Here is a 19,113-nt window from a genome sequence, read left to right on the forward strand (position 1 = left end):
CTCATTCAAAGCAGAGCTGTCTGGGAGGAGAGGAAACAGCATCAGCTTAATGAGTCATGCCTACCCAGAGAGAAGCGGCATCAACCACTGTATGATCCACCATGAACACAGGTGGCTGTAATTAACGGATGTTTGCATTTCTATTTTCATATTAGTGTTGTAGTGATTTATTTATTTTATTTATGTATTTTGCGGGGGGGGGGGGGGTTGTTTCTGGTTTCTCTGACAACAGATTCAAATATTTTACACAGGCCAACAACCCAATTTGATCTCAATTTATAGATAGGTATTGAATTTTCATCACTGTTGGGTTCACAGTATGAGGGACAAGCTTGTGTAACAACTGTACCTGCAATGTTGGACTTGAAATGTTTTTAAAATAGCAGTTGATATCTATATTATGGGATACGTTTCCTTCTGAACATAGCAAGCTCATTTAACAAAATTTGTGTTTGCTCTTGTCTCATGTCATGATAGACAGGCACAATGTCATAGTTAATGCAAACATGGCTGAAAGTCTGTTATTTATTCAGTATTGTAGACAAAGCTGTCTATTATAGACAAAGTGGGCCTTGTTCTGGTATCATAGTCTCTGACATTTGGGCTAGAAAATTGCCAACCCTGGTTCTATAGTGCAAATTTTCTCTTTGCATTGAGCACTCTTTGAAATGGGCATGTATAATATTAGAAGTTGCATTTCACGTTTATTTATTTACTGTTGGAACATTACTGTAGTTGGAACACTCTGTAGAGAGATCACTTGGTAGAGCGTTTCGTTAAAAAAAGGGGGTGAGGTCAGTCTTGATGTGTTGGGGTGGTGATGAGGTGGGGTGCATTCAGCAGGGTACATACTGTAGGTGCAATGGGGATAGTATGGTAGGTAAGATTTCTGGTGCTTGTAGAGGAAGCAGAAAAGCAGCCCATCTGTTTGAGGTTTGAAGTTTTGTAATTAATACAAAATAACACATGAACAGGTATTATGTTTTTATTCCTCTTAGGACCTATTACAAATATGGAAGAAAATATTATTACTGTCAAGGTGAAATGAGTCTACATTGAAATATGGAGATATTGAAAGCCACTAGACAGACCTCCAAATTAATGTGGTAGAATCCTTGGCTGTTTCCCTTTAGTGTGTCTCCAGAAAATGCTAACAGGTGTGTAAGAGCCCTAACTCAAAGGTAGCTGTCAATCATCTTGGTAATATTGATGTGAAAGGTGTTGAAGCAATGTTTTAAATATTTGTTGTTTTTTGGCTATAGAATATTGGATGGTGACAAACCTGAATAAGACATTTTTTAAATGAGTAAAAATCATGAAATAAGTTATGAAAGTCAACTGAATGATAATGAACGGTTTGTTTACTGTTATCATATGCAGTCGGTGTTTTGGCCTGAAATCAGGTAGTATCACCGTCTCATCAGTTTTGGTTTTGATGATTGTTTTGCGTTTTACATAAGGCAGACCTATCCTTTTTTCTCCCATCTGTCATTTTCATTTTCAGTGTCTTCCGTCTCTTCAGATGAACCCAGACCAGCTGTCTGCAATCCATCAGCATAGCTTCACAGTTATTACATGTGGGGAGTACATTTAATATTCAGTGGGCAAAATGAAGATGCTCGTTTGACCAGAAAACTTCCTGTTTTTCAATGAGACGAGGACAAACCCGCCTGGCTCTTTGTCACTTGGCACAGGCATGGTCAGGATTTGATATGAGACCCTGGGGTGCATCTCCACGGTACACTCCCATGTGTTAGCACGATTTCTACTGTGTTCCTGGTAGGTTGTTACCTAAAATTAATTTGCCGACTTTTAAAAATATAATTGACTACTGTTCGTTTCTGGAAAGGCACGGTTCTGCTGGCATCCAGACCATCTGTATCATTGATTGCTGAGCCACGCGGCCAGTTTAGCTAATTAACCCTAACCATCGATCCAATTAGGAAGTTTGCATGAGATAAGACCGCGCAGACAAGGACAGGCCTGGAGCGGTCCGAACCTGTTCCAGCGCGATTAGCCGCTCAATGGCCACAGGGCTCGGAAATCTCCTGTGAAATCATGGCCTTTCAGCGGTGTCCTTGTCTCGCGCACAAACCAAAAGTGTCGGCCTTCTCCCCGTCCCAGTCCAGTTGTGAACTCCCTCCCGCTTGTTCGGACACAGGCCCGCATTGAGCTCTGCGATCTGTGGCGCTGGGACCTCCATCACAAAAGCATCTTTCTCTCCATGCCAGAAAATTCTGCCGGCACCATCAAAGCCTAATGGATGTGGGCACAATAAATCCTGGCCAGATTGGCCGTCTAATGGTGACTTCTCAGAGACGGAAAGCTCTAATGCATCGGTGTGTGTCCCAGGGAGGTCTCTCTCCTTGTGCTGACAGTGTCCCTGACCACAAACACTCATGCCTGCTGTTTTGCTGTGGATAATTTACTATCACCCAGACACTGCGCATCTCTGTCCTTTCATCTATACATTTTCCTCAATTCTTCGGTGACCTGTCAGTGGCTTGCTTACCCCTGGGATTGGGGTTATATGGGCAGTGATGTTGTTTGTTTGTAAAGTTTCTTTTTTTAATGAGATCAATATTTGTGGCTTTGTGTTTTCCACAGAAACAAATTGCAGTTTATAAATCTGAAGAGCTTTTCTCTTAGATCCAATGACGATCACCAGGGCTTAGCTTTGGTACTGTAGCACTTTTTTGGCTCTCAATGAGAACTGTGTTTCACAGTTCCCATGACAGTTATGCCATTTACCGATAGCACAGATTGAAGGAAAACGAATACTCAGAAATTCAGCTTTTTCCATTTTAACTCTTATATTATAGGAGAGTATGGGACTTACACTACCTTCTAGAGAATTTTTCACTTTTTGCTCCTCCGCAGATGAAATTCAACAGATAAGCAGTTTGACTGTGGTTTAAGACCATGTGCAATTTCAATTCTGGAGCGCACAATATTTGATAAATGAATGACGGACTCTGCATTTAAAAAGAAAATCTGTACGACTAGACGTTTCCCCTAATGCATCATGTGGACTGAGAATAAGAGTGCCCCGCTGGTGTCTGTGTGCTGAGATTAAATATTATACCTTGAGTGACTCAGTAGTGCTGCTCCAAGCTACCCAAGATCACTGAAATATCAACAGACTCTTCTCAACATTGATTTCTGCTGTTCCTGAGTAATCTTGATAGAAGTGTTACACTAAGAGTTGGCAATAAAATATCCTGAAAGAGGTTCATAGGTATGGTGTGAAGTATGGCACTAGTCCTTCGGGCCACTTCTGCACTATAACCATATCAGATTGTTTTATGATTGCTATTTTAGTGTTTTTAGTAGTCATTTTCTCTATGGAATTAGATTCCCCCCCCCCCCCCCCAAAGTACCCACTCAGATTTATTTTTTATGTTGTCAAGCTTACCTTAAGGCCTACACTCTGTAATTGGGGTGTTATTATAGACAAATTCTAATATTTTGTTTATGCTGTGAATCCAAGCTTTGTAGTCTTGTTAATTAATTGTGAAAGATCAAAGAATGCAATCTGTTGAATAACTTAATTGACTGTGGGGTAAAAAAAATGTCTTCCTTTTGGGAAAAGAAATGGTCCAATTGCCTAGCAAGTGATGACAACAAGGTTTATGTTCTCTACTATGAGATAGTATATGATCCTGTATCCAGCAATATTGTGATTTTTTCAATATCAATACATTTATGGAAAATATCCAAATAATATTATATATTCAATATTTTATTACAAATGTGGCATGCGATCATATCTATACTGGAAATAAAACACAACATGGTTTAGTAACAATTCACTTCATTATTTTTTCACAATTATGTTGTCCCTCCCGCTTTTTCAATTACCAGAAGGGTTAAAGGTCCAGGAAACTGAAATCTGTGAATTCTTTTCTGATGTGTTGTTTTAATACGTTTTTGCATTCACAAATGGCCTAGAGATATTTTTAAATGATTCTTACAAAAATAATAAATAAATAAATGTAGAAGAGCCTGTGCTGACATTGGCTTGCTTTCCCCCTTGGCTAAATGGCAGGATTTCTGTGGGCGCGGTTAGCAGGGTACAATAGGCATCACTGAAATGCTAAGACCGGTGAAATCCTTTCTATTTGTAATATTTATATGATGCTCTTGTCTCTTTAGTGCAGATAAGCTAAGTTGGAAATGCCTAAGCATTGCACCTTCTCTGGATGCTGAAAAACCAATGCACTTTTTTTCTCCAAAAAAAGAAGAGAACCACAAGAAATGGGCTTTATTTCTCGAGGACCACGGGCACTGCAATAACAGTTCATATTTGTTTTTTACATTTTTGCGAGGACCTCATCAACTATTTACAGAAACAATGTGGCTTTGCTAAATAGTGAGCGCTGGTGCATGGTTCTGTGCCTTCCCGCCCTTAACCTCCCCACCCCCATTTGTTGGAGAACAGACGCATGATGGATTGCTAAGTAGGCCTACCATTTGCTAGCAGTAATTAAATAGCTTTCAAGCTCAGATATGTGGAATCAAAGTCTTTCTTTATTCTGATGTAAAGTCTGGAGTTGGAAACTGCTGTCGAGAATGTCAGTGTACAGTAGCTCAGTGTTACCACATTATTACTCATTGAATAATCTACAGGTTTAACTATACGATGGTAAAGCCTAGCTTATGTTGCTTTCTTTTGTGTTTTCTAGTTGTCCAATGTTATTTATTTATTTATTTATTTAATGTTTATTTGATAGGGACAGATACATTTAAATATAGCGTATTGATAAACAATAACAAATGCAATGTATGACAGCATTTATAGCATATGCTAATTTCCGATGCTTGTCCCTAGCTGGGCTTTTCAAACACATACACATACACATACAGCACAAAATCATATAATCATAAAACACATACTACGAACTACTAGAGCATTATTAAATACATTAGAATTGAGTAAAGATATCATAAACTTTAATAAAAACATAGCAATTTACTGCACAGGCCAACCTGCTCTAACGTAGGGATGAGATTAGAGCACACAAGTATGACACACCCTCTAAATATTGACTGAATATTGAATATTGATGGGACATACCCTCCGAATATTCTCAGAAGTAAAACATATTCTGGTGGCTTATAAGATTTTTGTGGCTGTATTATTCTTCATGCCAACCCCTAAAAGAAAACATGCATCCTTTCTTTCATCGCAGTTATGCTCCACCTCACTCTTTCCCTATCTCTTTAATTTAGCCCGCCCACCATGTCGCCTCCATTCTTTGTCTGCCTGTAACGATTCCACCCCTCAGTCCTATCCGCACCAACATCCTGTTGTGGAGGGCCTCTTCCACTTCCTGCCCAGCCTGTCAGCGGGTCCTGGGTAAGGGGCGGGCGGAGACAGGGTGAAAAATGTTCTGTGCTGCTGATTCATAAGCAAAGCAAGAATGATAAAAATTAGTTTGTGCAGAAGTGCCCCACCTTCCATATGTTCATAGATAACTGGAATGTCTCTCAAATGTATTGTACCAGTTTAGATTGAACACCTGGAGTCTGCTCTGTTGTGTGTATGTGTGTGTGTGTGTGTGTGTGTGTGAGAGAGAGAGAGTGTGTGCGTGCATTTACTTACATGTGTATGTACACGTGCACTTGCGTGCATGTGTCTAACACTGATTTTTAATGTGGTCTGTAGAAATATGGGCACAGTGTTTGCATTACAAGAATTGTTATGCGTTCTTACAAGTTAAATGCTCTTACAAGAATAATTAAAAGCAGTGCTACACAAAAGAAATCACAAGAAGCCTAACAACATTTAGTTGAATGACAATTATCTCTTAATCGAAAGGGCATGTTGCTCCATTAAGGATATAATTAAGGAGGGCCTCTTTAATGTCAGTGGCTTCCTTGTTAAAGTCTCTATAACACATGGCCTACTGGCTGTTTACAGAGTTCAGGGATATGTTAGCACGTTAGCGCACTTGTGTAGTGTGGAGATTTACCAACTGTCCTGAATGTAAACAAGGAAATGGAAGGCTATTGATCTGGCGAAGGTGTTTTGTGGAGGTCAGAAGGAAACATGAACTGATCTGACCCTGTCCCTTCCTGCCTGTTTACCTTCCGTTGCTCTCAGTGTTGGACACTCTGGAAGAGTGCATGGACCACTACGTGCTGTTATACTGTGCATTTAATGAATATGATAATGTAAATACGCCGTGGCTTCCAAGATCGTATATTCAAATAAGCAGGCCCCGCTTAAAGTAGATCTGCATTCACACAGTTCCAATCAGATAAAAATAATACAATTCTAGTTGTGTTTAGGTGCTTATCCTAATTTTTATTTTTTGGTATTTTTCTGTAATTTATTCTTTTAATTATTTATTTTGGTAAGACCATGTTTCATTTTGCACATAATGACAAGAGCAAAACTTGTTTTCTTTTACTTAATAAACACTCATATATTGATTCAAGTAATCAGTTGGTGACCTTGCAGTCAAATTAAATTCAGATGGAGACAGTGATGTTGTCCCTCACCACTATCCCTTACAGGCCCATACTTCAGTTCAGGGACATGCACTGTAGTCCTCTGTGGGATAATTCCATGGTTTTTACTCCATTGCAATGGGTCTGCTTTGTTTTGGATAGTGGACAAGCTGACTGTCTGTCTCACACCAGCCCGGTGCTGCATTTGCAGCGGGACTCTCCTGCCCAGATCCATAAGACCTACTTTCATATGAAATCCAGACTGCTCTGGTCAATACCCCAGGGCTGCCAAGAGGAGTATGGAAAGAAGATGCTTCCTAATTGAATGAAGCAGACATTTTACGAACACTCCAGGGTGCACACAGGGCACAGGATGGGAGACAAATTAATTTCAGGAACCAGAGGTGAATATCACTTTCAATTAAGGGTGCATTTCAGCTGGAGCAGGCAATAGAGGTAATGTGAGATGGAGCAGAGAGTTATGCTTGGGAGACGGATGCTTCCAGAACCATGTTATGAGTGGAGGTATGAAATGATGTCAATTACTTGGTCTGAACCAACTGGCTCAGGAAAAATGAGCAACATGCTCGTTAATCTCCAATTCACCTTTTTCCTCATATTTTATTAAATTACAGTTAACACACTCAAATAATTGGCCATTTAATTATTTTTGTTTTATTTTATGAAGTTACAAAACTTTATTAACTTTAACCTTTTTGCTTTGAGACATTGCACACAACAGCAGTGCACTAAGATTGTTTCAAATCAATGAGTTGCTGACAGCCAGTTATAACTCCACCCAATTTGCAGCTCATGAAGTCTCGCATCGCTACTGCAAATCCCCCCTGAGTCCCCCTCTCCTCCCTCGTCTCGCAGCACCTTAATAATCTCACGAGTACCTGCAGGTCTCAGCTGCAGGTAATACACTTTCTGTCTTAGAAATGAATCCCACTCAAAATGTTACCTGATTCCACAGGCTTTATGTGGTAGAGTTCTGTTCCTGCAGGATCTACTGACGGAAATGAAAATAAGTTTGGAGAACAATGTGTGTCTTGTTTTATTATGATGTTAAGGATAGTTGACTATACTGGGCAAAAGACATGTAAGTTGGGCAGAAACATTTCATTAGGCCTGGTTCTTGGTTACACACCTTGTAAAATCTCAAGGGAATAGTTGAAAATAAGAGTTAAAGAAATCAGGAGCTGTGTAATTTATCTTGAAAGGACAGAGGAGCTGCTCTAAAGTCTGGTGAAAATTCCCCAAAAGAGCAGTTGATGATCCTCTCTTTGTACTTTTTTTTTCTTAGTTGACCTGGATAAGCTTTTTTGCAAAGCAAATACATCAAAAAGAGCGAGACTTTGTTCCTAGGAAGCAGACATTCTTATTAACCTGTGGCCAGTGGCACTAAATCAGAAATCTTCATCGCCTTGAACTTTCACTCACCCTAATGACCCGGAAATGGAAGAAGGGGCTGCTGACAAAAGTCTGCAGTCACCCCTTGAAATGTTAAGAACCACCATAGTGAAATATCACACTGTGTGATATGTGGATTGATTCATTTTCCAGTATACAAAATATCCCGTTTGAGATGTCTATATATCAGTGACAGTGACAATGACTGCAATGTCCAATATATATGTAAATTCTTGGTGAGTGACATCATCTGTGCATACATCTTGGCTGTGTATGTCACTTCCCTTGTGTACAGTTAAAAAATCTGAACGTGACATTTTTCCTGTGAACACTGAGTCCACACAAGCTCTCTGCGTTGTGTGATGGCACCGCCGAGCACTTGTGGGTGCAAATGCATTGTCTACATGTCACCCTTAAGGCATCTCTTGAACTGTATGGCTGCCCTCAATTCGCACCAGAAGGTTATTTTCAGATGAATGTTGGCACACCCAATCGTAGGTTCCTGAGGGCACTTTGCCATCATCCAAGGTGACAGGATGAGAATATTTTCTCTATGGTCTTTAATCCTAGAGTGAACAGTATGGATCTGGATGCTTTGCTGGGTCTTTTCTGTCTCTTTCACACGGCATTGATTGGTCCCCTCCAGGGCAGGGTTTCCTGGATGGGGAGGCCCATTAGAGCAGGCCTGAGATAATGTTCCAGAGGTGCCGCATAGTAGCGCCTGCAGGGCTCAATTCACGCTTCACGCACCCATGACCCCGGCAGATTTGCCAGGGTTTGCAGACTTTGGAACTTGCGCAGATCTAGAGCTGTCACAATTGTCTCAATTATGCCACAGCTGCCGTTGCGAACACGCTGACTTGGCGAGTCCAGGACGAGGTCCGGCGACGCGAGTGGGCCGCAGCCATAGTGACAACGCCAGTGGAAGAGGAGCTTGTGTGGCTGAGCACGTTCGCGCAGAACCGCGCTACGCTGGCGGACCAGCAAACGCGCTTTCGCTTCATCTGCAGAAATGGACGCTGGGAGGAAAAGCAGCGTGTGGTCACAGTGTAGCCTGCTGCGCGCGTACGCTTTGTGTGTGATGTGTCTGTGCTCTCTCAGATCACTGTGTCATATTACCAACCCTGAGGGTATTTTTCCTCTCATCCGAAAGGTCTCTTTCAGAGAATTGTTGTCGCACAAGAGAGCATTAAGGCCTGGCATTTCTTCCATGAACAAGATTAATAGCGTCTTTGCATTGAATGAATATGATCCCTAATCTTATGTTGACAAACTCATTCAGCTGTGAACAATTCAACAGTAGCTCAATGTTTTTCCTCCTCGATAAAGCCATTGATATCTCAAAGGAACTCAGTATCTTGACGGTGATAGCCCAGAGAGTGCTTCACTGTCTCGGCGTACTAATGATACTTTTTTTATTTTATTTCACCTTTCAGGGACATATGGGCCAGACAGCTGGACAACAGCCTATCCAGAATGCCGGGAGTCCAATCAATCCCCCATTGATATCCTCGATCACGATGCGAAAGTGTCCTTGGAGTACCAAGAGCTCACGCTGGATGGGTTTGAGACAGAATCATCCAACAAGACCTCCATGAAGAACACAGGAAAAACAGGTGAGACCAGGTTCCTGCATGTCCACACACAATAATATAGACCCATCGGCTTAAATGTGTCAAGCAATGGCAGCAGTCACACTTGCAGATGGATTTTCTTTCAAACTAGCAGCTCACATATACGTATTTCACAATGACATATTATTATATTATTATTATTATTATATTAGCTGTTTGGGATGATTTTAGACTGAATTAAAATGTTTCCGGGGAAGTATAATTGTTGGCAGCCAGGTTTCCTCCTGAATATCTTTCCCACTTTTCTGTTGGTGGCTTTTGTGAGGCTGTGTCATGACAGGAACGTTGGGTGACATTCACAGTGACGTCCCTCCAGATCAATTATGCCTGCACTCTCTCCCTAATCAGTTAATTGGGACATTGTTACGTTCTCCTTCGCACTGAACCAGGGTGTCAAATATAACCCTCATGGTGGGCCGTGTATGTCCTGGTTTTTGTTTTTGTTCCAACCAATCCCCCCGGCCTAAGTGGCCCTATTAGCAGCAGTATGCATTTTCAGCTACGTGTTCATCATAATACACTGCGGCAAATTGTAGGAAAATAAGAACCTGAATGCATGATTGAGTGAACAAAGTAATTATAAGCAGAGGCTTGAACAAAACCCCTCTGGGTTCCAACCTCAAATGGATGAAGACTGACATTGTGGGGAGGCTTTTTCTGTACAGCGTCAGGAAGGATGGTTTGCTCCATGATTGAAGGGTGTTGGCTCCAAAGAGCGTGGTTCATCTCACTGAGGCCCATTGATCTTTTCAGAGTGGCACGTACCTCAAATCTCAGCACAACGTGTTGCTGTTGCTTGCATCACATGGCTGGTGGGAAGGAGGAGGGAGGGGCAGTTGCCAGGACGAATTATACGTCCGTCCCCCCCCCCCCTTCCCCAGAGTGAGTGGAATTCTGCTGGCTACAGGTGCTGCTGAGGAATATGACAGTGGAACTGTGGTGTGCGGAAGGGACAGAGGAAAGGCTTGCTATCAGTCTGTGTGGCTTGGCCAGAAAAAAAAACAAAACTGTGATGAAGAGAACGGGAGAGATAAAGCGTATGAGAAAGTGAGAGATAATGGATGAAGCAACAGCTTCTCCAATACACAACAGCTGCAGCATCAAATTGTGTAGCCTCACACTTCTACTACCTAAATTATGCATGCAAAGCAAGAAAAAAATAACTTTTATAGTCCCATGAATTATTCATAAATTCTCTACTATTTATAAATGACAACAGAACATTGTATCAATGCTATATTCACCCCAACGAAGTCAGCTCGGAATGTGAAATGGACCCAGAAATGGATGGGTGCACACAATTCAATACTATACTGTTTGCTGGAGTAAATCCGTGTTTATTTTCACATTAACTCTGCTCTGAACTTTGACTCTTTTGCCCTGACTCTTAAATTACTTTGGCGATTTGTCAGAGTGTGAGTGTAAGCATGTGTGTGTTAGATTAGATTAGATTAAATTATAATTAAATTTGGTACTTCTTCTGCAGTGTTGGATGCAATCATAGAAATCACACAAGACATTAAAATATACATATTAATGCAAAAAGTGTATGTGTGTGTTGTTGAGTGCGTGTGTGGTGTGTGTGTTTGTGTGGGTAGGTGTTTAAGTGTGTTTGTGCGCTGTTGTAAACTGGACTGTGAGTGTGTGTTTCGAGAGGGGAGGGGGACTACTGATCAAGGCTTTATTTTCATGTGAGCTGTTGTTTTCAGGCTCTGCTGTCCAAGGTCTACCAGGCTTTGTGTCTAATCCCTGCTGGGTTGTTAATGTGCTGTAAACAGTGGCAGGCATCTCTATTGAAACGCCCAAGGCCAGAAGGTGGACAGAGGAAATTGTAAATACATGTAGTGGTAAAATTAAAATAATCTAAATACTGTGGTGGTATTTTCCTCAAGTCTACTGAGTTGTTCATACTTCCTGGTGATAACTTTTTTTAAAATATGACATGAATGTGTGGGCATGTATGGAATTGGCGAATGAACAGTTTTAAGTTCGTAATTGCTGGTCAATTCAAGTTTGCTTGTCAATATGGAAGCTTAAACTGAACTTACTATTGGAGCTGAAAAATAGTGCTCTCTATGTACTGTATGCATTGCTTCAAAAACACACACGCCTACTTTGGCATGTTCTGATAACAAAATGTTAATGATTTTGTCGACAAAATAATAATGCCATCTGTTTTACTGGGATATTAAGCACTTGAAAGTGAAAGAAAGTTTATTGCAGGTATGTGTCATGTTGTAATTTCATGTTGGTGTAATGTACCTAATTGTACCGTGTTGTGGTACAATTGTGAGCAATTTAAGTAACAAAACTTTGGAAAAAAATGTGATCTATCATACTACTGGTGTATGCAATTTGCAATGTAATGTTTTTCATGGCACTGTTATCATCACCTACCCCTAGTTTTGGCATCGAATGTATTGTTGTGTATTTCCTGTGTTCAAGACTCAGTCGGAGTTGTCGTGAAGCCAAACCAGGCAACTCAGTTAGCATGATTGGATATTATTATAATTATTATGGAGCAGAACTCTCATGTGAAAGAGATGAAATTCAATCAGAATAAGAAGTATGTTTGACAAAAGAGCGCATGTATTTAAGGTCAGTGGTTAATTAAAGACCAGTCCTGCCGAAACCCAATTTGGGAATCTGTACACTGTAAAATAAATCAGTTCCCCTTTATTTCAGGACGGTTTTTTGAAAAGACAAAAAAAGACTTTAAAAAGCTATTTGAAATGGTGGAGGAGATAGCTAGTACCAGCCAAATTAGCACTCCACTTTAGACCTTGCCTTTGAGGGCAGTAGGAACATTGTAGATGGAGCACATGTAATATTCTTTTCATCTTCCCACAGCATAAATAGATAAACTCTGAATACTGGCTCTGCCCTTAAATGGCCGTCCTTTTAAAAGGGTGACGTGCTCTATTTCTCTTAACCAGCTCTATGTAAGTGCAATATAGTGAGACATTTAGCAATAACAGGGGGTTTGAAGTAATAAAGTCGAATATGTGCCTTCCACAGTGTGAGCAGGAAAGTGCGCGCGTGGACACCTCTGATCTCCTCTCCCCTCCTCTCCTCTCCTCGCGCAGTGGCCATCCTGCTGAAGGATGATTACTTCATCAGGGGCGCGGGGTTGCCCGGGCGCTTCAGGGCGGAGAAGGTGGAGTTTCACTGGGGTCAGAGCAACGGCTCGGCCGGCTCTGAGCACAGCGTCAACGGCAGGAGGTTCCCGGTGGAGGTGAGCAGCCCGTCGTGCCTGAGCGGATTGATGGTAGGGGGGGGGGGGTTCGGGGTGGGGAGAGGGAGGCTGTGCGTTTCCCATGTCAGCGAGCCTGTTCCGCTCTGCACTCAAACAAGATGGAGTGGAGGCGGCCCCGCATCGATCGGACGGGGCATTATGCGGCGAGGCCCTTCCCAGTTTCTGATCAATGAGCAGGGCAGACAGGATGTTCTCACGTTTGAGACGTGATTTATAGTTGCGCGCGCGGTGCCGCTAATGCGGCCGAGGCACACCGAAACCTGTAAGACACGTTCTGGGATCCCGTTCAAGTTCCCGACCGATCCAGCGGCACGGAAGCCAAGTCTGATTTTTGCTTTTGCCATTTACCAGAAAATACATAGCATGAAGAACGCGCGCGATCCATTACAAAAAAAAGGTCAACATCATGCCAGAAGTGTACATTTTCAGATCACAGCTTCCGGAGATCTGACTCGCTGCCGACCTCTCCAACAAAAGACGCAAAAGAAATGAGCTGTGTATCCATGTTTCATTTTAAATATTCAAGGGTATGTATTTTAGTGGGATTGTAGAAAAATGAATTTTGAGAAGGCGGGTTTGTCACTTAGACCAAGGTCAGTGCCTCCGGTGCAGCATTTGTGCTCCTGGGATTGAGCAGGTCCTCCTCCAATGGCTTCTCTGGAGGACAGCCTTCATGGCAGTAATGCATGTCCCACATGAAAGTCTTTCTCAGGGATGATAAATAAAGACTTCTTTCCTCCCTAACGGGTTATTACAGCAAATGTCAAATACTATAGCTGGCAGATAGATTAATCTGACAAGCTAAACTAAACACCTATCCACTTTAAATTGCCTGTGTGACTATGATGTATTCAGTAAAACACATCAAGGCTTGGATGAACACCTGGGTGTGAAAGGCTTGCCATTTTTATATTAGCCAGCTTTTGTCCTGGCCAGTCAGCTGAATCGTGGGTTTTCTGGAAATTTTCCAGGTATATGTAAACTCACCGACAGATGTACGGATTTCCAAGAATGGGTAATTGCAGTGGTCCTTGCAGTTGCCAAGCAATGCTGTTTTTTTCCATATGCTGCAGTCACACACAGGTCTTCCTCGTTTACTTTCATCTGAGGCTTGTGCTCTCATGTTGGATGCTGAAATGCTGAGACGTATAGCGAGCTTACCATATCGCGCTTGCTTCTTCTTCAGGGCTTTTTGTGATGAGTACTGCCTTTGGGTCTCGCTAGGGAATATATAGCTGCAGCACAACTCCCACTTCAGACATTAAGCAAAAGAGAACAAAATTGTTGAAATAATGAAAATATGATCATGTGTAAAACACATGCACGCGTTCTCCTTCTCTCTCTCTCTCTCTCTCTCTCTCACACACACGCAAAGACACACACTCTCACAAACACATACACACACACACACATACACATATTTTGCTTCAGAATCAATTGCTCTACATACTTATGTAGGTCATTTCATCATCAGAGAACCTCAGAATTTGTACGGATGTTCTTAGTGTCAGTGAAGCACAACCGTAGTACTGTACACCAGAGGCTAGTGTTGCACAGAGCATCACCACTGCTGTTTAGACCTATAGGACTGGCTTTGTCATCTGAAAGAACTCATACCAGCCGCCCTTAAGGTAAGAAAGAGTTTTGATTCAGCAAAATGTCACGTGTTTTCATCAGCCTCACTCCGAGATGTTCACTGTTGTGAAGGCCTTTGAGCATTCAACTGTATTTATATCGCAGCCTGCCAGTGAAGGTGTTATTTGTAATAACGGATATCCAGGCGGAATTTATTTGCACTCAGTGTGTTTCCTCATTACGAAGTAGGACGCTTCGGCACTGCAAAGATTTCTTTTGTCTTTTCAATTTTTTAAAATTTATTTCTGAAGATGGTAATAATAATAATAATAACTTCAACTATTTGGAGAGTTAAAAAGGCTGTTAAACCAACACGGTATCTCTAAAACTTAAATGAATGTAGCAGGTACGTAGAGGGGTATTTGAATGCCCCATCTCTGCCACATGTCTTAGAATTTCATGAAAGCCATAGCTGCCACATTAAATTACATTTAGGTGTTGCCAGCAGTCTAGTTTTCTCAAAAGTTTTAATTTTTTTAATTTTTTATCCACTGCAGTGTTTTCTATTTCAAAGAAAATGTTACCATTTCAAAAATGCTATGATCCATGATCTAATCAAGTCCAAGCAATGATTTCCTCATTCTCATTACCCACTGGGCTGATTTACATAAAAATGTGTGTGAATAATCTAGAAACTGTCATCTTGTATTTGTAAAATTCGGGTTTTATCCATAACTGTAGGCCTGCCATAAGAAATATGGCTGCAGTGAAATGGAAGATTTTGCACATGTGCTTATGCAATGTGATTGCAATTGAGTTTAACATATAATAGTAGCTCAGAATGAAAATGTATCCTTATGTATAATTATATTAATTATATTTTGGGTTGTAGTTTATTATTATTATTATTATTATTATTCTTTAGGCTTTGGTTAAAATTAGCATTAGTTATTGGATGCAACAGCACAGGACAGGAGGCTATTCAGTCTTATGGGTCTGTTAAATGGACAGTGTCCCACAGAACAAGCATGGCTGAGACTACTCCTGTGGAGACTGCTCTTTAATATTACATACCTTCTAACAATGTATCTAGCAATGTCAATGGGTAATACAGTGCATAGAATATAAATATTTGACCATTTTAAGAAATCCAGGAATCCAGTCTTTTTTTGATAATAACTACTCTGTTGACAAGCGGTGCGGGTGCTGAGAATAACATAATGAATGTTTCCCTTCCAGATGTCCTTACCCAGGCTTAGATTTCTAATTTAATTTAAATTTTATCTCTTTGGATCATTTGCACAAATCAGCAGGCCTGCTCCATTTAGGACTCAAAACCAAATATTTCCCAGTCACATCCCATAATTAGTAAAACATTTTCTTTTAAACTCTAATTTGTCAAATGGCTAATGTAATGTTCGACCTGGGGTTTCGAAACCAATATTTGAATAGCACTTTTTGAATACCCAAAAATCTTTCACTGATGGTTTGTGCAGTGCTTGGCAGGACAAAGGGAAGTGATCAGAAAGCATTCGTCCTCTCGATGTGTAATGCCTGGAAGAATAAAGGGAAGTGATCAGAAAGCATTCGTCCTCTCGATGTGTAATGCCTGGGAGAATAAAGAGAGTTGAATGCAAGGCATTCGTCCTCTCAATGTGCAATTCCTGGCAGGATAAAGAGGCGATCACAAAGCATTCGTCCTCTCGATGTGTAATGCCTGGGAGGATAAAGAGAGGTGATCACAAAGCATTCGTCCTCTCGATGTGTAATGCCTGGCAGGATAAAGAGAGGTGATCACAAAGCATTTGTCCTCTTGATGTGTGAGCCCCGGTAGGGTGGAGAGGGGTGATCGCAAAATGCTTGCCCTCGATGAGCGATGCCTGGCAGGGTGGAGAGTGGTGATGGCAATGCGCTCTTCCTCTCGATGCGTGATGTCTGGCAGAGAGAAGGCTCCTGCGAGGTGAATGCTTTTCTCTGCTCCCTGAATCCTGTCTGGAGTTAATTAGCCGGGCGGATTCAGTGTGTGTCTTTGCAGTGTGTGTGCAGGCTCTGCCTGGGAGAATGCAGATGAGCCTGGTCTCTTGCCCACAGACCCTGCTCTGTACACCTAGCCAGAAAGGCCACGCACTCACAACACCAACCAGCTACAATTAGCTCTCAGTCCAGGAGGCTGAAAGAGCCTGAGAACTAATTAAAGATGTCAGTGACAGAGCAGCTCCTCCCTCCCTTCCCCCAATTCCCATACCTTAAATCCAGCTTTTTAGTGATGAAGATAGTAATACCCTTTTTAGGGGGGTAAATTAATCTTCTATTTTACAGTTATTAAAACATTAAAAGGGAGTGGTATCACTGGTTTGAGACAGTGATGGTGATTGGTGAGTGGAAGTGTATCAGGATCTGAACAGTAGATACCTGCATGTGCTGGATGTAACACACATTTTAAATGTGTTATGAGTACACAACTTTCTTTTAAAAGCTGTTGTGACTCCAGGTATATCAAGCAGCAAGGGACTGTATAGGGTGTTGTTCTTGGAATTATCTGGTACTGAATAACTAGTATTTGATTGTGTGATGTACATAATGTGTAAATATGTTGCGTGTTATGGCAAGAAAATGCTTTTTGCTGGAAAACTGGAGAAAACTACTTCAAAATTACAGGTGAGGTTATTTTTCACATTACAGACAGAAAGCTTTGGATTTGCACTACACCCTGATGGGTTAAGCTTGTTTTTTAAGAGCTTCAGCAAAATTACCACAGAACATGATAAAGCATGGAGGCTTGGCTTTTTATTAGTGGGGAGGGGGGGGGGGGGTTAAAGTGTTGAAAGAATTTATTTAAAGATAGTGTTTGCAGTCTGAGAACCGGAGTAGACTGCTAATGGATAAATGACCTCTTTGTGGAGTTTCCATGGACGGTACGTGATTGACAAGCCTATTGCCGTGGAGCTCGTGGGGAGGTGGGATTAGCGGCTCTTGGCTTCAATCTGAGAGCTGACCTTACTGTTAACATCAGCTAGAACACACATTCCCTGTCCTGACATTGAAGCAGTCCTCCACACCATGCAGCTAAGGTGTAATGAGAATACCCTTTTCAATATGCTGTTACTCTAATGTAAATGTGTGATCGTAAGTCGTTCTCAAACCATGTTCATGTGTAAAAACGTGCTGTACCTCAAATCAGAGACATTTACACTCAAACTAAACATAATATTAAATATTTTAGTGCACTTGCAGTGTGTGTGAGTGTGTGTTTCCTTGTTAGTCCATATTTTTATTGGGATGGGCCTCAAAAATGCTGTCCCTTCTTAAGAGGGTCCCAGGCTTTTGAGTCCCAGCTTTGTGAACCTTGCATTGGGCCGCATCTTTGTCTCTACCCAGAACCCAGCAACGAGGGATTTCCTCAAATTCCAGACCGTTTCTCTCTGCTCGTTTTAGCTGTGTCTCCCTGAGAACTAGGTGTAAGTAGTGGAGTAATGGTCTTCCACTGCGGGTGTCAGGGCTCCATTCCTTTGACATCCTTGAGGTAGAGCATCACACATATCTGAACTGGATGTCCGTGTGAGTGTTTTGTGACCTTTTTCACAGAGATTAGGAAGAGATGGAGAATGGATGCAGGATAGCTTTAATAATTCACAGTTTTGCCCTCACATTTACCCTTGGGTTGGCAGGGCTGAGACACTGTTGGTTTCAGGGGATATGTTGGTGGGAGGGGTGTCTAATGGAACGGAGAGACAGGGACATGGTTGTGCCGTGAGAGGGAACCCGTCTGCCTGGCTCTGAGGTGCATGCGCAGGGAGGTGTCGGCTCCTCGTCCCCCGGTCTGGAGGCGGAATGTGCCTGTCAGTGGTTCCCGAGGAAACCGGTGACCTGGTGGCAAAGGGACCCTGCCCGGCGACAGTCAGGTGACACAGCTGCTGTCCCTGCTTTGCGGTGACTGCTAGGACCACACTGGGAGCTCTCCTGCCTGAAAGTGGTCGCCAAGCTGCGGCTGCCATCCCTTTCAGCGGAGGACTGGCGGCCAACCAGGCGCCATCCCGGCAGTGGCAGTAGAGGAGCCAAGGCAGTCAGCTACTCTTGGGCACGCTCCGCTCTGAACTCATTTTAACACCTGCGGCTAGCCGCTAATGTTGCATCGCTGGCCGTTGTCGTCAGCCAATCGGAAGCCTGGGAGCGGGGCCGCTTGGATGATATCCGCAAAGCTTTCACTGTCAAAAAGTATGGCCACATCGCATGGATTTCTTCAGCTGATCAATGGGAATAGTGATAGAAGCAAAGCTGACAGCTCTTGTGAGGATGAGGCTGCATTCTGGGAAGAGACCTCAGAGCGCTTTCCTGTTAAGACCTTCCACCCACCAGCTTACCGCTGCCATGTCAGGACACACAGTGCTGTACATTGTTTATGTGCTTTGCCGGATACCATGGAAAATTTATATAGCTCACAGTTTAATGATCCATTGCTGAAGTAAATATATGTATTGAGGTTAAATAAACGCCCTGTGGGTTTTTTTTTACAAGAAGAATGTCACACCAAGGATTCAAACCTGCAACCTACTTATCACAGGTCTGGATCCCCAACCACTCTGAATTTTAAGTAGCAGGGAAAGTACACTCGGTAGACAGGTTCTTTCTCACTTTGAAGATGCTTTGCCCCAGGTTGGTAAAATGCAAGAAAAAAGTGGGAGCAGTCTCTGTTAAGAGGGGCCTTGCAGCATTGTGATCTGACAAGGTACTATTCTGCTCAGATAGGGACAATTCATTTAAAAAAAACATAATTATAAA

At 42.1% G+C, this 19,113-nt stretch overlaps 1 protein-coding gene across 1 annotated transcript in view; it reads left to right on the forward strand.

Moving 5' to 3' along the window:
* ptprga (protein tyrosine phosphatase receptor type Ga) overlaps nt 1–19,113 on the forward strand; it is a 200,072-nt gene that overhangs the window by 105,786 nt on the left and 75,173 nt on the right. The window contains exons 3-4 of the mRNA XM_035389363.1: nt 9,306–9,485; nt 12,590–12,738. Of these exons, the coding sequence (XP_035245254.1) occupies nt 9,306–9,485; nt 12,590–12,738 (329 nt within the window). The remainder of the gene's footprint in view (nt 1–9,305; nt 9,486–12,589; nt 12,739–19,113) is intronic.

The sequence above is a fragment of the Anguilla anguilla genome, chromosome 13 (genome assembly GCF_013347855.1).
Source record: "Anguilla anguilla isolate fAngAng1 chromosome 13, fAngAng1.pri, whole genome shotgun sequence".
Lineage (NCBI taxonomy): Eukaryota > Metazoa > Chordata > Actinopteri > Anguilliformes > Anguillidae > Anguilla > Anguilla anguilla.